This window comes from Polypterus senegalus, chromosome 4, assembly GCF_016835505.1.
Source record: "Polypterus senegalus isolate Bchr_013 chromosome 4, ASM1683550v1, whole genome shotgun sequence".
NCBI lineage: Eukaryota > Metazoa > Chordata > Cladistia > Polypteriformes > Polypteridae > Polypterus > Polypterus senegalus.
Window position 1 is genome coordinate 2,779,450 of NC_053157.1, and position 21,744 is coordinate 2,801,193.

A 21,744-nucleotide genomic window follows, 5' to 3' on the forward strand; every position below is an offset into this window, starting at 1 on the left:
TGCAATCTAAAGGTCTATTTTGTTGTCAGACCTGCAGCAACATTAATGAAATTCTCGAGAAGCAGGATCTGGAGATCATCAGATTGTTTCCCAGAAAAAGAAAATAAAATTACATACTGTCCCCTCGGAGGCCCAGAAGTAAAGTAATCCATTACAATTTACTAAGTAATTAGCGACTTTGATTCCAAACTAGCCGTCTCTGAAGACACCTGAGGCAGCTTTTGACATTTGTAAACGTATGCAATAGTCGTCGTCCTGGGTAGTCACACAGGCATTCACGGGAGTCCCAATTACTATGAACACTATGAACGAAGGAGTTTATGAAGGACGTGTGTGTTTTGGTTTCACGGAGGTCTCTGTGGGGTGCTTTCTTCTGTGATGTGGCTCACTTGTCACTTGAGTCTTGGCTACTTTCGTCTCTCTGTGATGCAGGACGCCAGGCTGTTTTTGTAATAAATGGACACGATCAGATTCACTCGAGTAGCTGGGGAGAAGACATCACGGGTAAAGGGAGACCGTTCGGAAGTGCAAACTCCTTGGATCCTTCTACCGTCTGGCCATTAACACGAAACTTAAGACTGAACAGGTGGCAACCTGAAATTGGCTGATGGTGGGATTCCTTGTGGGGCAGCGGGGCAGGCAAGCGTCATGGAGAAGTGCCCACAGCAGGATGCCATAGTCAGAGCACAGAGTACCTGATGATACACACTGGCAGCAAGTATAGCAATGGAGTATTTAGCAGTGGCCAAATGTGTCACCCTTTACAATGTCATCCACACACACACACGATGAAGACTTGATGGTGGTCTGCATCAGGGGACTGGGCGGTCTAATGGTCTGGAATTCCTGCAGATTTTATTTTTTTCTCCAGCCGTCTGGAGTTGTTTTTTCTGTCCACCCTGGCCATCGGACCACCTTACTCTTAATATATGTTAATTAATGTTGACTTATTTTATTTTTCTTACTGTGTCTTTTATTTTTCTATTCTTCATTATGTAAAGCACTTTGAGCTACTGTTTGTATGAAAATGTGCGACAGAAATAAATGTTGTTGTTGCATGTGCAGCACAAATTGGGCATGGGGTGCAGATAAGATAGCCACTCGGCTTCTCAAACAATGCATGTGATAAAATGTCGACCCTTGAAGACATTTACTTGTTTGCTTAAAAATGTATGCGGCGATCTAATGAGCAACAAATGGACTGAATGGTCTCCTCTTGTTTGTCCGAACTCTTGTGTTGAAATGTTAGATCTTTTTCTTACTCGTTAATCACACATGTGGTTCTGGTGCCAAGCCCTTATTAGAGGACTTCCTACTTGGTCCACCTGCTATGATGAAGTCTTCAATATACGTCTACCACCAATCACTCAGTCAGCTGACACACGGCCATGTTCACATGTAGAACTACAATTTAAACAGTTCACGATTTGCTGGCATTCATTACTACCAAACGTCAAGTGGCCTCCTCATTGTTTCTTCAAACCCTCATAACACAATTATAACTCCTTTCAGGACGCCTGCATTTGGACTTTGGTTTTCCAACAGACTGGCTTTGCTATACAGCAGCAGTCAACTTTCACTACAGGATTTAAGTGACAAATTTTTAAAAATATCCAGAGCTTAGTCTGGGATAACGTGCTGGCAGAAGAAGAAGAAGAAGTCAAGTAATAGCAGAAGTGGAATGCAGGGCAATCTGTAATGTGTGCTGTCAGGTGCTTAGCGTCCCGACGTTTATCTTGGATTATTCTGCACAAGTTGTGCAATCCTGCCATCAAGTAATTTGGGACTGATAAAGAGATAACAGAGGAGATTCCCGTAAGGCTGACCAGAAAAGAATCCCGACAGCACACTTGTTTGTTTGTGACGGCTGAATTCGTAGGAAACAGGATGAAGCCTTCATTCATACGGAAACTTACAAAACATTCATTTTGCACAAACCCTCAGAAGGTCAGAACTACCATCATCTTAACTTTATGTACTTTCTGTTTTTAGATGTGTCTGCATCAGATGTATTTGTCTGTCTATGGACTCGGCATTATGACATTTGGTAGAGGAATCTCTGCAAAGCGCTAATGCTTACAGCACATGATGTATCACAAATGTTATCGCCGCTCAGAGATTGACAGATCGATGGCTATAGTCTTCTATTGGACTTAGACTTGTTTTATTAGGCTGTAGCGTCTCAAGTTCTCATCATGGCCTCCTCTTTTGTTTGGTACCATAGAGAAGTAGATCCCCCCAAACCCCCTGCACTTACAGTCGCACCACCCTCAATGCACCTGATCTCAGAAGCCAAGTGGGACGGAAGTTCTGTATCTTGTGATGTTCTTGCTTGTCATGGCACCAGGGAGTGCTGATGTGTTGATGAGTTAGCTGAAAATGTAAGTAAGAATTGTACAACTACGACTACTGTGCCGAGCACTGGGAGCTGCGTGGGGGTCCACAGTGACTGCAAGGTTGTTTCAGAATGAACAGATCAATGGTGTTATCACTCACACAACTCCATAAAGATTCATTATGACCACTGACACTTTATGTTGCTTATATTTTACTTCAATTCACAGGGGGAGGCCTCATTTTTCTACGCTAAAGCCCATTCAACTCGAACGTACGCCACTCGCTACACAACAATAATGTGGAACGGGAGACCACCCGGCATACAAATCCCATTTCTGCTTTCTCTCCAGCAGATGGCGACACTTCACTGTTGTCTTCTACTTCATTCAATAAACAGAATTTTATAAAGGATGACAAACAAACAAACAAACACACTCATGAATGACAGTCCATTCAGATATATAACTAAAAAACAAACACTGAAGTGAAAAAGCTTTCTAAATACAGATTAGTGAACTACCAATTAAGAAAATAAACCTTTAGAGCTTTTTGAATAAAAATATCAGCGTCCATAGTAAAACGTCTGGCCCTTGTAATACAATTCTAAGCATTCTGAATCATTCAGGCACGTAAAGCCAGAGATGCCCCCAGTAATCTCCACCTTTCTGCTCAACACATTAACAAATACAGTAAATACGGCCCCCTATCTGAGGACATTCATTAGTAAAACGTCAAAGTCCCAAGTTGGTGTTATTTTGGAGACATTAGATGAACAGGATGGTGAGCTTGTTGGGCCGAATGGCTGTTGAAATTTTAAACACTGCACTTCATGGCATTTCTTCATTTCCGTGTACCCTCATCTGTTGGTCTTTTCACGGCCAGTGGTTACTCCAAGTATCTTGATGAGACATTGAGTCGGAGCGGCTATCAGCTTCTCAAATGAGCTTGAAGGACTTAAGGCTGGGGTGTCCAGCTCCGGTCCTGGTGGGCCGCCATGGCTGCAGGTTTTCATTCGAACGCTTTTCCTAATCAGCGAGCAGTTTTCGCTGCTAATTAACTCCCTTTGCCTTTATTTTAATTGCCCTGATTTTAAGGATTCAGTCCCCTGAAATGATTTGTTTCTTCATTAAATGGCAGCCAACCAGAAGTGAGACGTGAAACGAGCCAACAGATGACCAGCTATACTGGGGCTTCAAACTCCAACCACTTTCTTACTGAGAAGCCAATTCTTGCTGTTAATTAAAGCCGTTATTGGATATCAGGACTTGTTGCTGCTCTCCTGCTACAGCAGACGGTTGATTTTCTGTTTTCTCTAAGACCACCATCAAGATGTTTTCGGTGACCTGAGCAGACCAACATGACAGAGACCTTCACCTGTCTTTATTTTCAGGTTTAGCTGGTCATGTGGCGGCTCATTTTGTGTCTCATTATTGTTCGGTCGCTCATAACTAAGTAGGGTCTGATTCACGTCAATTAAAACTACGGCAAAACAAGTTAATCAGCAGCCAAAATGGCTTACTAATTAAGATGGCAGTTAGAATGAAAACCTGCAGCCACTGCGGCCCACCAGGACCGGAGCTGGATATCCCTGGACTAAAGCTACGTGTTTTTAAGTGAAAAGTTATCTCCATCACACTGAAACAAATGAACACAAATGTGACAGAGACTTTCACCAATACTGAACGTGCCTCCATTGGCGGAAAAAAATCCTTGAAAGGACAGTAATGGTGCTGGACACAGCGTTTATCGCTAAACTGTAGCAACTGGTAAAGTATTTGTCTTTTGTGCATGCAGGCAGCAGTCAAGATGTACAAAACCCAATTTAGGTGCATACAGGTAAGTAACACAAGTGTGTGCTATGGAAAGCAACTCCACCGTGTCCGCTATGTTCAAATACATCGTTCTTCTGTGAAAGGTGACCAATCAGGGAAGAAGATGTTGTGATGAACAGAATCCAGTCAGGCACGGACAAATCAGAGAGTCTGCACTTCGGACACTCTACACTGTGTGCACATTTATTAGGCAAGTGAGTATTGTGACCATTGAGGTATTCCATCTCCAAGCTGTATAAACTGGAATAGTTATTGGATTTAAGCGTATCAGGTGATGTGTGTTTGTGTAATGAGGGAGGGTGTGGCCTAAGGAGACCAACGCCCCACATCAAGGTGGGTGAGCACAATTATTAGGCAGCTTGTTTTCCTCAAGCAAAATGGGCCAAAAAACGAAATTTAACTGACACTAAAAAGTCAAAAATTATAAAAAGTCTTTCAGAGGGATGCCGCACTCTTGAAATTGCTCAGATATTGGGGCGTGATCACAGAACCATCAAACGTTTTGTTGCAAATACTCAACAGGGCCACAAGAAACGTGAAAGACACAAATTAACGGCCAAAGATTTGAGAAGAACCAAACATGAAGTTGTCAGGAAGCCGTTATCCTCCAGTGCTGTCATATTCCAGAACTGCAGACTATATGGAGTGCCCAGAAGTACCAGGTGTTCAGTGCTCAGAGACACGGCCAAGGTGAGGAAGGCTGAAACCCGACCACCACTGAACAAGACACAAGTTCAAACATCAAGACTGGGCCAAGGAGTATCTGAAGACACTGATGAGATGAGAGTGACTCTTGACGGAGGAGATGGATGGGCCTGTGGCTGGATCAATAACGGGCAAAGAGCTCCACTTCAACTCGGACACCAGTAAGATGAAGGTGGGGTACTGGTATGGTCTGGTATTATTAAAGATGAGCTAGTTGGACCTTTTCAGGTTTAAGATGGACTCAAAATCAACTCCCAAACCTACCGCCAGTTTTTAGAAGACAAAGACACTTTATTCAAGCAGCGGTAAAAGAAAAAGTCAGCATCTTTCTAGAAGACCCTGATTTTTATACAGGCCGATGCTCCACCACATGCATCGAAGAACTCCACTACGTGGCCAGCCAGTAAAGACCTTAAAGATGACAGAATAATGACATGGCCGCCTTCCTCACCTGACCTAAAGCCCTTCCTAAACGGCAGATTTACGGGGCAGGGAAAGAGAACACGTCTCTGAAGAGCGTCTGCTGCACAGAAAGTTGTCAACAGATGAAGAAACTGACCGACTCCAAGAATGGAAGGCTTATGAGTGTTATTGAAAGAAGGGGCGCTATATTGGGCACGGATTTATTTATTTTTTTTTTTTTGAAATGTCAGAAATATTTCTTTGTAAATTTTGAGTTGCTTATTATTCTCACTTTAACAGATGAAAACAAACAAGTGAGATGGGAACATTTTCGTTTTTCCTTTAGTTGCCTAATAATTGTGCACACATTTGTATCCCCCTGATGATGTTCACTCTCACATTTCCTTTGTAAAACATTCAAGTTTCAGGTTTATTAACATTTTGGATTGACTGATAGCTCTGTATTTGTTCCATATTAAAATGAATCCTCAAAAATACAACTTGCTTCATAATTGTGCACACAGTGTAGTGCTGAATTGGCGGTTTGGAAATCCTCCATTCTACCCACCCACAATGCAGCTCTGTATGGAAGATCATTTGTGCTAAAATTAAACGCAACCCAAAGTGTTAATTCTGTTGAAATGTAACACATATGCAAGTGGGCTGTTTAATTTTGGCACAGATTTAATTCAAAACGCATCAACCCAATGAATGTTTGCTGTTCAATATGACACACAGTTTTCTTACTGGTTTAAAAAGTAATAAAAAAGTGCATTTTAATTCAGGTACTGCATTTCACTTAGCAGTAGATCCACATGTACTACATTTTGATTCAGGACCAGGCTTTAAATGTGCCAAAACTAAGTGATCAAGTGACCAGTCCGTGTCAAAAGGTGGGGCAGGAGACAATAATTTCATTGCCTCACTGGATTACGGTGTTTTGTCTCATTATGCTGTATGATTAGCCATGTTGAATTTTAAAAAGACAGTTGTCCCCAGCAGACCCCCCGTGACCCTGTGTTAGGATACAGAGGGTTGGATAATGACTGACTGACTGACTGTCATCCCCAGCCCACACGCAGGCAACACCCAGTACTTTGGCTAGCAAATATCAAAATGACACTGCTGTGCTTTTATGAATGCAAAAGGCCAGCTGAGATGAGCGCGAATGAAAATGACTGACTGACTGACTGGGAAATGGAGAGGAACAAAAACCAGCAGACGTTCCCAGGACAGAGTTTGACCACCACTTTCAGTCCATGTCTGCTCTTCCTAGTAAGATCAGCTCCCGCTCCCAGGTATCAGACCTCAGTGTTCCACGCCTAGCAGTACATAAAGCAGCCCCCATGAGCACACGCGACTGTGATGATGCAAGTGTCCCTTAGGAGCGGCTTGTTGTTGTTGGCGAGGCGTCAACCTCTAATGTCCCTTGAGGTCTTTGATGCTCTGTGGTCTTTATGTTGTGGGTTATTTTTGCTTGCTCTCCAAGCGATGCTCAAAATTGTTTTTTAACAAAAAAAAAAAGTATGGTAAGAGAAAAACAAAGAAATCCTGTAAATGGGGATTTTGAAGTACGGTAATAAAAATGGAGGGTTTAAGTACTAAATACAGCCAATGCATGCAACTAAAAATGAATTGTTACATAAACACAATGCATGTATGCTGTTAGATATGAATTTTAATCTCCTTGGTAGTACATTCACTACATTCCAGGCATGGCTTTAGGGGGTCCATATTGTCATGTGTGCAAGGAAGTCACATTGTACATGTAGGTCATGACAGGCTGAAGGGGTTTCAGGAACTCAGAGGAGCTACAGAAGAATTGGCAGAGCAGGCTCGTCTTCCATAGCACACTGCTCTTCTTTAATGTGTGAAGTGACGTCCTTCACAAAATCTACAACTCTGTGACGGCCAGTGTGGTGTGCTGGGCTGGCAACACCACTTCAAGATAGGACGTCCAAATCAATTAAAAGGCTCAGTTATGGGACCCCCTGGAGGTAGTAGAGGAGGAGAGTGAAGGCAAAACTGAGTGCCATTATGCACACTTAGGACTTTCAGGTTACAAGTGTGTCAACAACCACCACTGGGGGTCCTTTATACCAACAGCAACACACCTGTACAGTGCCTTAATGCGACTACGACTGCCAAGTCACAAGTTTTCTTGATTTTTCACACCTGGAAGTGCTGCCAGAAGAAGCTCATTGCGCACATGCACTCCTTCTGGGTGGCCTATAAAAGCAGCCAATCACCACCACTCAATGGCCTGAGTCGGTAGGAAGTGAACGAAGCTCACGTGCAGGTGTGCTGGACTGTCTATTGTAATTAAACCGTGTGCTGTGTGGCAATTAGTGTCCTGCCTGTCTGTGTTGGGGTTAGGGCGGCTGTATGTGCCCCGGGCATTACTATGGAAGAGCATTAGGGCCACGGTGAAAAAAAAAAAATACAGACACAGCGAAGAAAAAAAAAAAAACTAAATGTCGAGATAAAGTCGACATGTTGACTTTATTCTCGTAGTTTATTTTGTCAGTAGAATGTCGCAAACTAAACTTCATCTTAAAATCAATGTTTAATTTACTAGATTTTCTCAAACCCCGTCATAACTTAATGTAGCACATTAAATGCTTTGTGTTAAGTGTTCCCCGACCCAGCTGTGAATCGTCACGTGCTTCTTAAAGGCGCCAATATTTTAACTGAAATATTGTGTAAATGTTGGGCTCGTGATCTGGTGGTCGGACACACAAACACAGAATTCAATGGATGTTCTTCTGAGCGCCTTTCTTTATTGCATGCGTGCTGTCTCTGTCTGACGTACCAAACCCCCAGTTCCTATCCTTCCTTTTTCTTTCTCCACATAACCAAACACCACACGATAAACGTCTTTGAGAAATTAAAACTAGTTATCAACTTAGAGCTCGTAGTGCAAGAGGAAATCAGTTTAAGAAGCATGTAGTGATTAACATGGATCAGGAAACACAACACAAAGCATTTAATGTGCTACATAATTTATGATGGGGTTTGAGAAAATCTAACATTCATTTTAAGATGAAGTTTAGTTTGCGACAATCTACTGACAAAATAAACTACGAGAATAAAGTGAAAATATTGACTTTAATCTCGACATAAATGGTTGAGATTAAAGTGGAAATGGCGAGAATAAAGTCAACATGCCGACTTTTATCTCGACATTTAGGTTTTTTTTTTTCCACCGTGGCCCGAGTACGCTTCCGTACATTACAGATCTAATAATCTATTAGGTTTTTTTTTCTCTTATTTTGCATTCAGAAATCTGTAAGTAAATTTACATGTAAGCAAAATTCAGAAATTAGCATTTTTTTTTTTTAAACCAAATTTTTAAACGTCTTAATTCACCTTTTCTTCCAGTGGAGTCGACTCGTTTTGTTGTGACCAAATATGAGCAGTACAGACACAGGCTCAAATGACAAAGGGACATTGCTACATCAGTATAAAATGCACGTGTTGAGCTAATAAAGAAAAGGCTTAACAGACCAGAAGATTAAAAAGAGCAAAATCTTAAAAAAAAAAAACAAGAGAGCAATAATTAATGTCACACACAGGCATGTTTGCTAGATTCCCACAGGCAGAAACTGGAAAATAACTGCTTGTTTAATTCATTTTAAAGCTATGTCAGAAGTTAAGCACAGAAATGGCCTTTCCCCCACTCCTAGGCAGGAGTTAGTAAGCAAAATGGAGTGAAGATAACGAAAGAAATACAAGTGTGTTATTTCATGGGTGTATTTCAGCTCGACAACTGGGGGACAAAGTGTAATTACAGGACACAGTGTCTATGACGTAGGTCGGTCATGAAGGATCCCAAACATCACATAATCCCTACAAAGTCAGAAGGTGTTCAGGATGAACACTTGCAGTTAAAGGTGGACTGTAGTACTGAGCTTGAGGACCACAGAGTTAACTCTCTTATTAGTAACTGGCCACGTTACTTGTCAACAGAATCAATTGAAAAGTATTGGTTATCCCTTTCCCTGTGTGTACCTTCAGCACTTTTCCTCTGGATCCACGTGTGTCTGAACCTCTCTTGCCTGGTGTTCCAGTAAAGTCTGCTTCTCTTGACTCTTGGTCATCTCCTGTTCATGTTTCTAGTTCCATTCTTTGAAGTCAACTCTCAGTGGACCTCCTGAGCCTTTACTGCTCCTTGTGTGTCTTAGGCCAGGTTTATACTTCACGTGACGCATGCTCCAGCGGGCGCTCCTGCTACGCAAGTGTTTTACTGTTTATACTTGCGAACGTACTTTACGTAAATCTGAAGGAATCCACCAGGTGGCAGAGCGAGATATCATCACGGTGAGAACAGGTTTGGCGTCAATGTGTTGTGAACTGCCTGGAACAGCCATTAAATTCCAAGGACACCTTACCGCAATGTCTCTGAAAAGGATGTTTAATGATTAAATCCATCAATCCAGGGATGTGCCCATTCCAGCAAGCATTGGGCACGAGGCTGAAACAATCCCTGGACGAGACATCTGCTCATCGCAAGGTGAATACAAGCACTCATGTACACTGGCGTCATTTTAGTGTCACCACATCTGCATATCTTTGAAAGGAAACCGGAGCACACTGAGGAAACCCAGCAGGAAAACATGAGAACTCCAGGCAGGGAATACCAGTGACGTGACTCCCTGTGAGACAGCAGTGCTACCGCTCTGCCACCGTGTCACCCCCATATGTGTAATTATTAACAGTGTTCATTATTTAAACGGAAATAACGATTTATTTGTAAAATGTAACATACATACTTTAATGCATTTCATCATGAAAGTGATATCAATATAAATCTAAGGATTCTAAATGTGCAGAAAGTTGGAATGTCATACATGTGCTGTGTTCTGTCTGGTGATCTATTGCTCTTTGCCGCTGCTGTCAGGTCAGGAGGAAGCCCCAGAAAAAAAAAAAAGACGGCACAAAAGATGGTTTGTGAGAATTTTCAAATGTGTTGTGTCATTACGATGGGGAATATGCGACGCTTGAATACCAAAGCACCACGAATGGATTTGTATGTCGGCATTTTGCTTCACCACATCGAAACATTCATCAAGCATTGTGCATAGCAGCTTTCTGTCCCATGTAGATAGTAAACAGAGACTCTGACGTCACATTCAAACTTTTATCACACTGCGGACCCCCCCTACCCCCCGACTTTTTGCTGGTACTTCAACTCACGAACGCATCACATTCATTTCTGAGGACCTGCTTAGAAGTTGCATCAAATGAATGCTGGGAGCGCGTGGTAGCCATGATGTGCGCCCGTACGCGTTCTGAGTGTGAAGTATAAACGAGCCCTTACATTCATACTTCCTCTTATCAAAGCCAAACTGACCAATCAGATTGCTCAGAGGGATAGACACACACACACACACACACACACACACACACACACACACACACCTTAACGTTTATTTATTATACAGTAGATTAGCACAAAAATGAATGCAACATGGAAGTAGCGGTTCTGCTTAGCATTCAGTGTGCTCATGGGTAACTGTCAGTATTTAGATTGAATACAATTTAAAGAGTAATCTCCACTGATATAAGGTGAATTGAGCAAAAAATGGTAAAAAGCACGTTTAAAACTAGAACAAAGACAACACATTTCTTGTAAATGCAAATGTCATACTAGAGCAGTTTTCTGAATGCAGAATAAGAACAGAATAAAGGCCAGCTTAACAATTAGACTGACGAGACAAGAGAGTAACCCACTGGTTTGTGAAACTGGTTGGAATGAAAGCCTGTAGCCATAGTGGTAAACAACATCTGGACTTGGAGACCCCTGTTAATATAGGAATCAAGAATGCACTGAAGCCAATGGCCACTAGAGAGCACTGTGGCCGGGGGGGTCTCTCCCACAACTGGTCCAGAGGCTAAACCCAGAATTGGCTGTTGCCTTACTTCTAGTCTGGAGTTGGCAAGTGAAATGGATGGATGATTGGGAGGGACCGAGTGTAAATTGCATCCCACAATACCTATGACGTAGGTCACATATCACCCTAACATCATGTAATGCCCACGTTGACACACACAGAACGTGCCCAGTTACACCACAGTTAAGATTAGGGTTATGCGAGGCTGATCGGACTCAAACGGTGTTTTGTGATCTACATCATAGGCATTGCAGGCTGCAGTTAGACCCTTCTCCAACTGGGTGATATGCCTAGGCCCACCTGACAAATGCTTGTATAGTCAGGACCATTGGAGCAGTAGCACTTACTTGATCACTGGTTTGTGTCTTATTGTATAAACGTCCACCCGTGTGTTTCAGTTCAGGTTTATCACAGCCTATGCTGACTACATCAGGCCTAAGGTAAGAGCTAACCCAAGATAGGGTGCTGGTCCATCACAGCCTTTTTTATACGTTTTATTGAAGATGCTTAGTATTTGAGAACCTCATGGTCACTTCAGCAATTTTATTCAGAGCTGGAGCAGCCTCCAAGAAGAGCTCTGGAATAATACAGTACACATGATGCACAGGCAGGCACACTCCTGTAAATACGTACCACTACACTTCTGTGCAGTGCTCCATTTGGAGCTTGCGTGTTTTCCTCAGGTTTGTATGGTTTATCCAAATATTGTTAAGCTAACTGGCTGAACTAATCTGTCCCAAGGTGAGGTTACGGCTTCTGTGATGGAGTGGCACCCCCTCGAGGGAGAGCAGAGAAAAACAGTTATATAGACAAGGGTATCACAACATGCCTTTATCATTCCTTTTTATAAATGTATAAAGTTTGACCCAAGTCAGATTCACTCTTCCCCAAAAATGGTGTACATGCATTTGCAATGTGGCCTGAAATGAAAGCACTTCTTTATTGTTGAACTTGGAGCCCAGATGTGAGTGTGCAGGAGCAAGCAGAAAAACACTTGAAATACGAATCCTCCGAAAACCATGCAGGTGGGGTGAAGGGGCGAGAGCAACACTACTGCACCTCTAGGCACTACGGCGCCCCCTACACCGAGCAGCTAGCTACTGATTACAGAGCAGATTCTAGGAAATCAAGAGACTGCAATCAAGGCAGATCAGCCAGCTCTGCTAGTTACTGATTAGTGTGGCAGCAGGCCTTCGTCACCTTTATGTCCTCGAAGAAAGATGCCGTCTCGCCCTCAATAATTGGCTGCAGCAAAGGGCTTCGGCGCTTGCTGGAGGGTGAGCCCTGTGTTAACAAGCAGGTTACGTTAGCCTCTGGTCACTTACACAGCCCTGCACAGCACTGATCTGAGGCCTGAACAGCCACACTTAGCAAAGGGAAGGGAGTAGCAGCACTCTGTTAATCATCAACAGTGGCTTATCACCTATGAAGAGCCTCCCAAGGAGGAGGTTCAAAGGTAATCCCCCATGTTTCCTGAGATCACAGTCATTTAGAAATGATAAGGAAACAACACAACACGCCCTAAATACCACTTGGGAGACTTGGCTTGGCTTGCAATGGTGACTCCTGATGCCGCTGAGTCTCCATCATCATTTACCAGCAGGGAGCATATCAAAAACAGGACAGGAGCATGGGGTGTCATGTGATTCAAAAGACAGCACTAAGAATTACAAAATAGCTAACCCTCAAATCAGATTTCGGCTTTATTTAGGAAGCCTTTTATCTTTGTGCTGCACAACTTTAAGAAGCAATGATGATAACATCAAAAGAGATACTTACAATTACCGGAATGGTGGACGCCCTGCACAAGATTTGCTTGACCAAGCGGTATCTGTCATATAGGGGCTTCATGACCAGCCGCTCACTCTTCATAACCTTCACATTAAAAAAAAAAAACCACAATCAGGAAACTGATTTTATAAGTTTTAAAGCGAGCAAAATTTATATATTTGTCTACAGCACTTTACAACAACACAATCAATACATATTTATGTAATAGAGTGGCATAACGCCCAACATCCAAGGTAAGGTCTGCACAGCAGCTGAGGATGAGGACGGAACTGTGACAGATGAGTGACCGAGGCAGTTACCTGGAGACCCCACTTGATGAGTGTCTGCGGGATTGGAACTGCACTGCTGGACGGTGCCCGACGCTCCAAGTGTTTTTCATCTCTGCCAGTGGCATCTCTCATGGCCAAACAGCAGCAGATCGAGATGTTTGCTCGACATCCACGGCAGGGCACACAATAAAGCATTTATTGGCAATGGCTGGCCTCTCTTCAGCAGTTTTCCTCACTGGTGGGTTGCTACATTATTTCAAATCAGCTGATCATCTACCAGTGATGAATTAATGCGCTCACTTTGAAGATGCTAAGTTGAATATTTCGTAGAGCACCTTAGAGACAAATACTGTAAAACTTTACATGGTGTACTCTATTGTGGCACCAAAAGGGCACTTGTGTAAGGAGGAATATTCTGGACAAAATGAATATGTGTAATATGAAAATAACACCACAATGATATGAGAGCATTAATGATTATTTGTGGCCTGAATTACTGTATAGTGGATTGAGAAAGTATTCAGACCCCTTCACGTTTTCCAGTCTTTAATGGGTTGTAGATTTAATTTTAAATTAATACAATCGACATTTTTGTCCAATGCTGCTCAACTGCCACATTTTCTGACACCTAAAGCTTGTGTTTTCCTCAAAGATTATTACATACAGGACGTTGCCATAGGCAATCCAGCATCCCACTGGACATTCCAAATTTATCAAGCCAGTTTTGGCTCCAAAGAGTCCACATTTTGCTCCCACCGGTCATGGCTTCTCTCTGCTGTGTGTCAACAAGTTTCTATTTACAGAAATGGGAGTGACAACTGAATGCAAACTAATGGCTATGATTTTCTCTTTTATTTCCTTACTGTCACAAGCTGACCAATTCCCAGAAGCCCTGCACTGATAGCCAGCTGAAACTGAAGCACACAGCAACATAAAAATCAGATACAAGCGAAATATTAGAATTGAACTACATTTAGCTTCAGTGCGAATGTAGCCTTACATAACTGCTGATTTCAATTTCTTGTTGGTGTATGCATGAATAGGTCCTGGGAGTGACCAGTGCCCTGTCCTGGCGTTCTGCCCAGCGTTGGTAGACACTCCAGTTTTCCATGTCCCTGAACTGGACTAAATAGACTGGAGAAAGTCATACTGCTCATACAGTGTCTTTCAGTAAAATCTTCTTCTTGCCACAGCAGATCATCTTCTTCTATATCTTCCTGTCCTCGTCATCTTGCTCTGTCACACCCGTCACCTGCACGTCCTCTCTCACCACATCCATAAACCTTCTCTTAGGCCGTCCTCTTTTCCTCTTCCCTGTCAGCTCTATCCTTAGCACCCTTTTCCCAATATCCCCAGCATCTCTCCTCTGCACATGTCCAAACCAACACAAACTCGCCTCTCCGACTTTGTCTCCCAACTGTCCAACTTGAGCTGATCCTCTAATGTTCTCATTTCTAATACGGACGTTAAACTAGAACTGTGTAGTTTTGTTTCTTAAACAGCACAGTCAGAAAACTTTAATTAAATGATCAATCCTGTTATCGTGTACTCACCCAACAATTTCTTATTTATTTTTTTTTTTAAAACGCCATATAGTTGGTACCTTAAGATGGACCAACAGCAGCCTACATGCAAATGTTTGTGAAGATTGTTCAGCCATTTTTATGTGATTGGCAAACAGACAAACAAGATATAACCTGAGGGTTGAAATGAAGTCATTAATGTACAAAATCAATAAAATAACATCAATGAAGGTGAAGAAATTCAAAAGACACACAGAGGCTACTTTGAATTCATTCACAGAGATGAACTCGGGATTGGCGTGGGAGCTTTACTGTGGTTTCAAACTTCGTTTCTGTCATATGCAGAATCGATTGAGTTTCTGACTCTTTAAATTTTGTTTCACTGGAACTTATTGTCATAATGTTCCTTTCGTAATGATTTTTTTTTGGTTACAGACAAACCTAAAGAAGCAGGTGCCAAAGCAGGGTAGCACTTACTGGTCTTCCATGGATGCTCTCATAATACAGAAGAGCCTTTTGTAAAGCAACTTTTTCTGCAGCAATCTGCTCCCGCGTCATGTCCTGTAAGAGAACAAACAGAGAGTGTCAGCCATGGCTTTGACTTTACCCTCATGAATTACAAACGGCTTTGCTCAATTGAATTTATTCCTACACAACACATTTCCATTAACAAGCTCACAATGCTGCACACAATTACTAACATGCACCACCTCCGGAGTTTGTCTTGTGTTCGGTTTATGCCATCGACAATGATGTGCTGGACCTCCACCTCGAGTATGGCTCAGTGAAACGAGCACTGCATTGCATGACATACCCACCTGACGTGACCATGAAACAAAAAAGCACAACAGGACATTTTTCCACATACACTTCATTAAGTGCATCCTTTTTGTGTAATTTCTTTGTGAAAGCTTTAAAAAGCAGTCTGTGAACATGGCCTCATACTACTGGGCAACTGTTCATGCATATATAACCTTACAAATGAAAGCGCACAACATGTGCTAACAAAAAAAGCAGCAACAGTATATGTCAGCTTGTGCTGCAAATAAATAATAATAATGAGGTCACACCCCGAGACATGGAGTTAAAAGCCAAATATAAGAATAAATAAGCTGATCCCCCTGATACTTCTGCCCCATGTTTTTCATTACATAAACAGAGGATGACAGCTGGCAATGCACAATCCCCGTCTAAAGGAGCGGCCAGGGCTTTGTACCTTGATGTCTTCTGGTCTCTTGGCTTCTCCGCGCTTCTCTTGGAGCTTTTTCTGGACCGTTTCCAGTGTGGACTCCACAGTGGGTTTAGGCGCTTTCTCTGTCGTCTCTGCTTTGCGCTCAGTCTCTTTGTCTAGTTGGGAGCCAAAGCTCTTGGGAAGAGTGTTGCTACGCTGGCGGGTTTGAGGAGGCAGATCTTCCTCAGAGATTTTTAATTTCACCTCTGTGAAGATCAACAAATTCCATTATCAGCTAGACTACGTCTAAAAACAGCAGGTCAAAGTTAGTAACACATGTCCACCAGCGCCTTGAAAATCATGCCTTGCTGGACTTCAACTACTAGTCTTGTTCTGAATGGCCCCAGAACAAGCCATGAAATTTTGAGCCTTTAGAAGGTTTGCCCTACCAGTTTATTCCTTGGTGGATGCAGCCAGTACAATCATACAGACTAAAATGCTGGTCTATTGTTGTTCTACACATTTTCCTTTCATATAAACCTACAGATTTGATTATATTAGGGGTGTCAAACTCAATGTCTGTGGACACATTCCAGCTCAGCGATCTTTATAAAGCAGCCCGCTTTCTCAATATTCGAAACATGTTACATTTGGCCAGTGATGACCTCACTTTTTCACAGACGCCTTTAATGTGCATTTCATATAAAGATTGTCTATGTATATAAATCAGCTGGATTACACCTGCCATTAACATGTGTCTCCAGCACAGCACAACACAGCTTGTCTCCACACAGGCTGACTGTAATGACCCGTTAAAGAGGAGAAAAGGTGGTGACACACTACACTGCTACAAAGAACTTTAGTGTTTTAGTATGAGGACAATGATGTGACTACATTAACCCCTGGCATTAAAACAGCTCTCTAGTGACTGCCCATATTTATCTGTGCAGCGCACTGCTGGAGTTAAAATGCAAAGGTCCCGTGAAGGAGATGGCTACTCAGCTATAGATGTGCCACTGCTGCCACTTGGTTTACTTTTTAAAGCCACACTGGTATCGGGGCTGCCCACCCTTTTAAGACTGACCTGACTGCTGCCACTGCCCTACAGGATTCTTTGTGTTTTCCACCGACTCGATTGTTGTATGTGACTAGAAAATCCATTTGCATTCCCAGTCACGTAAAATGTGACCGCTGTTCATTTGCTAAGAGCTAAGTATGTATGACCAGTAGTCTGAGTGATCCATCACCAGCACATTTACAGCCACTTTTTTTTAATGTGATCTGGTGTGTATTTGGGAAGGTTTTTGTTGTTGTTTATTGTAACATTTCTAAAGGTTCTGTAAAAAGATAATATTTTGCTGTCCCAAGAGTTTATCTAAAACGGTGTTTCCCAACCTGTGGGCCATGGCTGACCCGGGAGAAAACTCAACACTGCCCCTACTGGTACTGGGAGGTATACCGGTTCATACCGAAAACCGTTTTGTTTTATTTTTGTTATGATATGGATTTTTCTTATACCGCAACACCGGTTTAAATAGCCTAAACAACATTCGGAACGTGGCACAACGGGAAACTGTTTAAGGGGAAACCTTTTTCACTGCTACACCGCTAAACACGAATGCAACGGAGTACTTAGTGGAGGAACTGAACAGTGAAAATGGACAGAGAACATTCCGGAGCTGAAGCTGTAGCAGACGATAAAGTTGAACATGATGACACAGAAGAACTTTTACCAAAAAAGGAGCCGTGTCTGGAGATACTTTGGTTTTAAAAGGCTGGATGTGGACCAAAAAACAATTTACTGCAAATGCCGTTGAGCTAAAGTTGCTGCCAGAGGCTGCAACACAAGCAATTTGCTGGACCACCTTAGCCACAAACATGCCTTGGAGTGCCATGAATGTATGGAACTAAGATTGTCATCCTCCACGTCCTCAGGTAAAACTGAAAAAAACTAGAGGTCTCTCGAGTCAGACGTCACTTGTAGACGCGTTCGCTAGAGGTACTGCCTATGCCTAAAAAAAGCAAATGGTGGAGCGAGATAACCAATGCCGTTACAATCCATACAGCTAACGTGTCAGTGGACAGAGATTGTTAACATTAATAGAAAGTGTAGTTGGTTTACAAAAAATATTGACCATTTATTCCTTTTCTAAGACATCCATCCATCCATCCATCATCCGACCCACTATATCCTAACTACAGGGTCACGGGGGTCTGCTGGAGCCAATCCCAGCCAACACAGGGTGCAAGGCAGGAAACAAAGCCCACTGCAGGGTACACGCACGCACACACACACACAAGGGACAATTTAGGATCGCCAACGCACCTAACCTGCACGTCTTTGGACGGTGGGAGGAAACCCACGCAGACACAGGGAGAACATGCAAACTCCACGCAGAGAGGACCCGGGAAGCAAACCTGAGTCACCTAACTGCGAAGCAGCAGCGCTACCCACTGCGCCACCGTGCCTCCCTTTTCTAAGACATGTTCAGTGCAATACAACTCTTGATATTTTACTAAGTCTAAATGCCTGTTTGGATGGTTGAAAATATGTTGTCAAAATTATAGTTTAAGTGGTTTGCAAAATTTAGTCAATAAAAAGGCTCAATATTTTGAGTGCAACTGTCATGCAATGTGATTCCTTCTCTTCATTAGTGTCACCCCCTTGAAAACGATCACTTTATGGGGCCATGCAAACCTGCATTAATACATGTGTGCACATTAAAAAATTTTTTGTACAATGTACAATTCTCATGATGGTGGAATAGGTTATTCGTAGCCAGTCTACTGCAATGGAAAATGTGGTTAACATCCTCTCATGCATTGGGAAAAAAAATACAGTTGAATACCGTGAAACCGGGATAATTTTGAAAAATACTGTGATTTAGAATTTTGGTCATACCGCCCAGCACTAGCTCCTATAATCGCGCTCGATTTACAGTGGCAGCATTGCAGGTGGATTGCGGCCATCCCTGCACAACCTGCCCTACCCCTGCTCTGTCGATCGTGCTTGATTCACTAAGAAGGAAAAGCATTGATGACTGCGTTGACTCATTTGACATTCTCATGATTGCTTTGCTTTGACAATCGTGTTCGATTCACTGAGGGGAACCACCCCACCTCCCCTGTTCAGACTAACAAGATAAATTCACAAAGGGGGCTGTGAACACAGTGGCACCTGAAAAACTGGGCCATCACACCTGAAAGGATGGGGAACACTGGTCTAAAAGATCACTTCAGTAATATCCTCCATATCCACTACATGCAAAGCGCACAAAAATCCTTCATTTGGACATAATCATAATCAGAAAGGCTTACCTTTTAGCTGTTTACGTAACTTGGCAAGCTCATTCATCCACTTTAAAACCTCCGGGTTTGTTGCTTTGTCACTGTGGGAAGGCTATGGAAGAGGCAAAAAAAAAACAGAATAAGGGATACTCTGATCAAACAATTACTTTACCAGCCATCTTCACCACAGTCAACCATACCAGCAGTCTAATGAAATTCAAAGTCTTGGCTGTATTTACTTGTGGAGAAAAAAAACGCAGATGATTTTTCTGATGTTTGTGAAACACTCACCACTAGTGATGAGCAAAATAGACAAGCTCTGATTTGCACACAGCTTCCCAAAATGGACACTAAACTTCATTTTGCAGTTGTGAAATGCACAACTCATTTCTTCAACTCCACTCGAGTCAATGTTCACACTTTCATGATTGTCTGTGTTCTTGTATGTCCCTAATCTGCTGCAGACCAGTCAAATCAGTTCTATTTATGTACCTCGGTCATATCACCGGAGAAGACACACAAAAAAACACCATGATGGACGCTACTGTGTCTCCTCCACAGGAAAATGCCACTAGGGACTGCAATTTTAACAATACATGACAGGCAGACACATTTGGAATTAATGCATGGAAAACACTTCCAGGAACTAAATGGCTTTCTTGTTGTGTTAATGCCACGAGTTCTGCAGGAACTGAAACACCCCTAACAGAGCCAAACATTTTTACAAGTTTCACAGGAAATTCAGCTTCATGCGAATCATTTTGCTCATCACTAATTTTAGCCAGCCACCATGCTCACCAGCTGAAGCTAAGCATCTTTGGGCCCAGTCAGTACTTGGGTGGGAGTCCAACTAGGAGAAGCTCGGATTGTTGATGGAAGAGGTGTTGGTGAAGCCACCAGGGGGCTCCTACCCTGTGGTCTGTGTGTGGACCCCAATGCCTCAGTGCACAGCCAAATGGGATTTCTTTGGTGTACAATAATCTTGTGTCTGTAGCACTTTAGTACAACCTTGTCTTTGTAATTCTGAATAACTGGTATGCGAGTATCTACAGTTTCCATTATTATCAAAGTATAATCAGAAGTTCAGCATTCTTAATGCTGGCTACCAGTGAGCAGTCCGCCAAGTGTGAAAAACGTGTTACTTATGTAGAGATGGAATGAGGAGAAGGGACAAGCTAGACAATTTAAAAAATGGTGGAACCACACCCATATATTTTACACCAAATCACAAATCTGATGCGTGTGTAATCTCAAGACGTAAACCGGGACACGGGAAGATTATTGGCTTCAGTGCATTAAGTTGTAAGCTCACAGCTTCACATGTCTTCTTGGCCACAACTGCAAATCTGCTTTTATTTTTTTTATTAAAAAAAAAAAAAAAAGACATCTATAGTTTTATATACGGTTATTAAGAAGAAAGGAATACCAGAGAAGTATGTGAAAACTGTCCATGATATGAAGGAGAGAGTGAGGACTCGGGTTAAAAGCAGTGTTGTGGAAAAAGACAAGATCCCAGTTACAGGAAGTCCGTACAACAGACCGTCTTGAAGTCCTTCCCTCTTCGATCTGGTTATGAATGTGTTGGATTATGGGATAAATGAGCAATCCTCCTGGTGCGGATGACATTGTGTTGTGTAGCACCAGAAAAGAAGAAGTGGAAGAGGAAGTTGGAAGAATGGAGAAGGGCTTTCGAAGACAGAGAACTGAAGATAAACAGGAAGACAAAATATAATATATGAGGTACCGAAAAAGTGCTCTTGAAAAGAGTGGATCAGTTTAAATATCTAGGATCAGTGGTGGCCCAAGGTGTGGAATTAGATGCAGAGATAAGCCACAGAGTGCAGTGTGCATAGAACAATTGGAAGAAGGTATCAGGGGTATTGTGTGATTGAAGAATTAAGGCAAAGTTTAAAGACAGTCATGTATGGAGCCGAGACGTGGGTAGTAAAGGAAGCTCAGCAGGAGAAGAAGTTAGATGTGCTGAGATGAATGTGTGGAGATACAAAAATAGAAAAGAATAAGAAATGAGATGATTCTGAGGTAAAAAAGTGGGAGAGATATCTACAAAAGTGTAGGAAAGTACGCTGAAGTAGTATGGACATGTGATGTGGAGACACAAGGAATATGTGGGCAAAAGAGTGATGGGAACGGGGAAGAGAAAGTGAGGGAGGCCACAGTAGAGATGGATGGATAAAGTTAAAGGGGGTCAGACATGCAGGACTGAGCTGAATGGAGAAGGTTCATCAAGCACGTCAACACCCCATAGATGCGGGGAAAGATGACAGTACGGTCATTATTATTATGTGCACATTTTATGCTTATAAGAAAAAGACATGAATGCCAAGGTTATGAGAATAATCTAAATTTAAAAACACTGAACTTGTCCTTCAAATGTCGAGAGAGACTCAACTCGTTATTCGTTTGCTGACACACTAACATTAGCGTGGAATAACAGACACACCTCTGGTGACACGGACACCCTACCAGTCATGTAGTAGTAACAGTGTCACTAGATGTACCATTTACCTCTCT

At 42.5% G+C, this 21,744-nt stretch overlaps 1 protein-coding gene across 5 annotated transcripts in view; it reads right to left on the reverse strand.

The window, feature by feature from the left end:
* The window catches only part of fam13a (family with sequence similarity 13 member A), a 256,286-nt gene that overhangs the window by 9,037 nt on the left and 225,505 nt on the right, over positions 1–21,744 (reverse strand). For 3 of the 5 annotated variants that reach the window (XM_039750166.1, XM_039750162.1, XM_039750161.1), the window contains 5 exons: positions 19,243–19,324; positions 15,970–16,190; positions 15,231–15,314; positions 12,950–13,045; positions 12,371–12,454 (listed from right to left, as the gene is read on the reverse strand). In XM_039750166.1, coding sequence (XP_039606100.1) covers positions 12,371–12,454; positions 12,950–13,045; positions 15,231–15,314; positions 15,970–16,190; positions 19,243–19,324 — 567 coding nt within the window. The remainder of the gene's footprint in view (positions 1–12,370; positions 12,455–12,949; positions 13,046–15,230; positions 15,315–15,969; positions 16,191–19,242; positions 19,325–21,744) is intronic. The other 2 variants (XM_039750165.1, XM_039750164.1) reach the window with 1 other exon arrangement.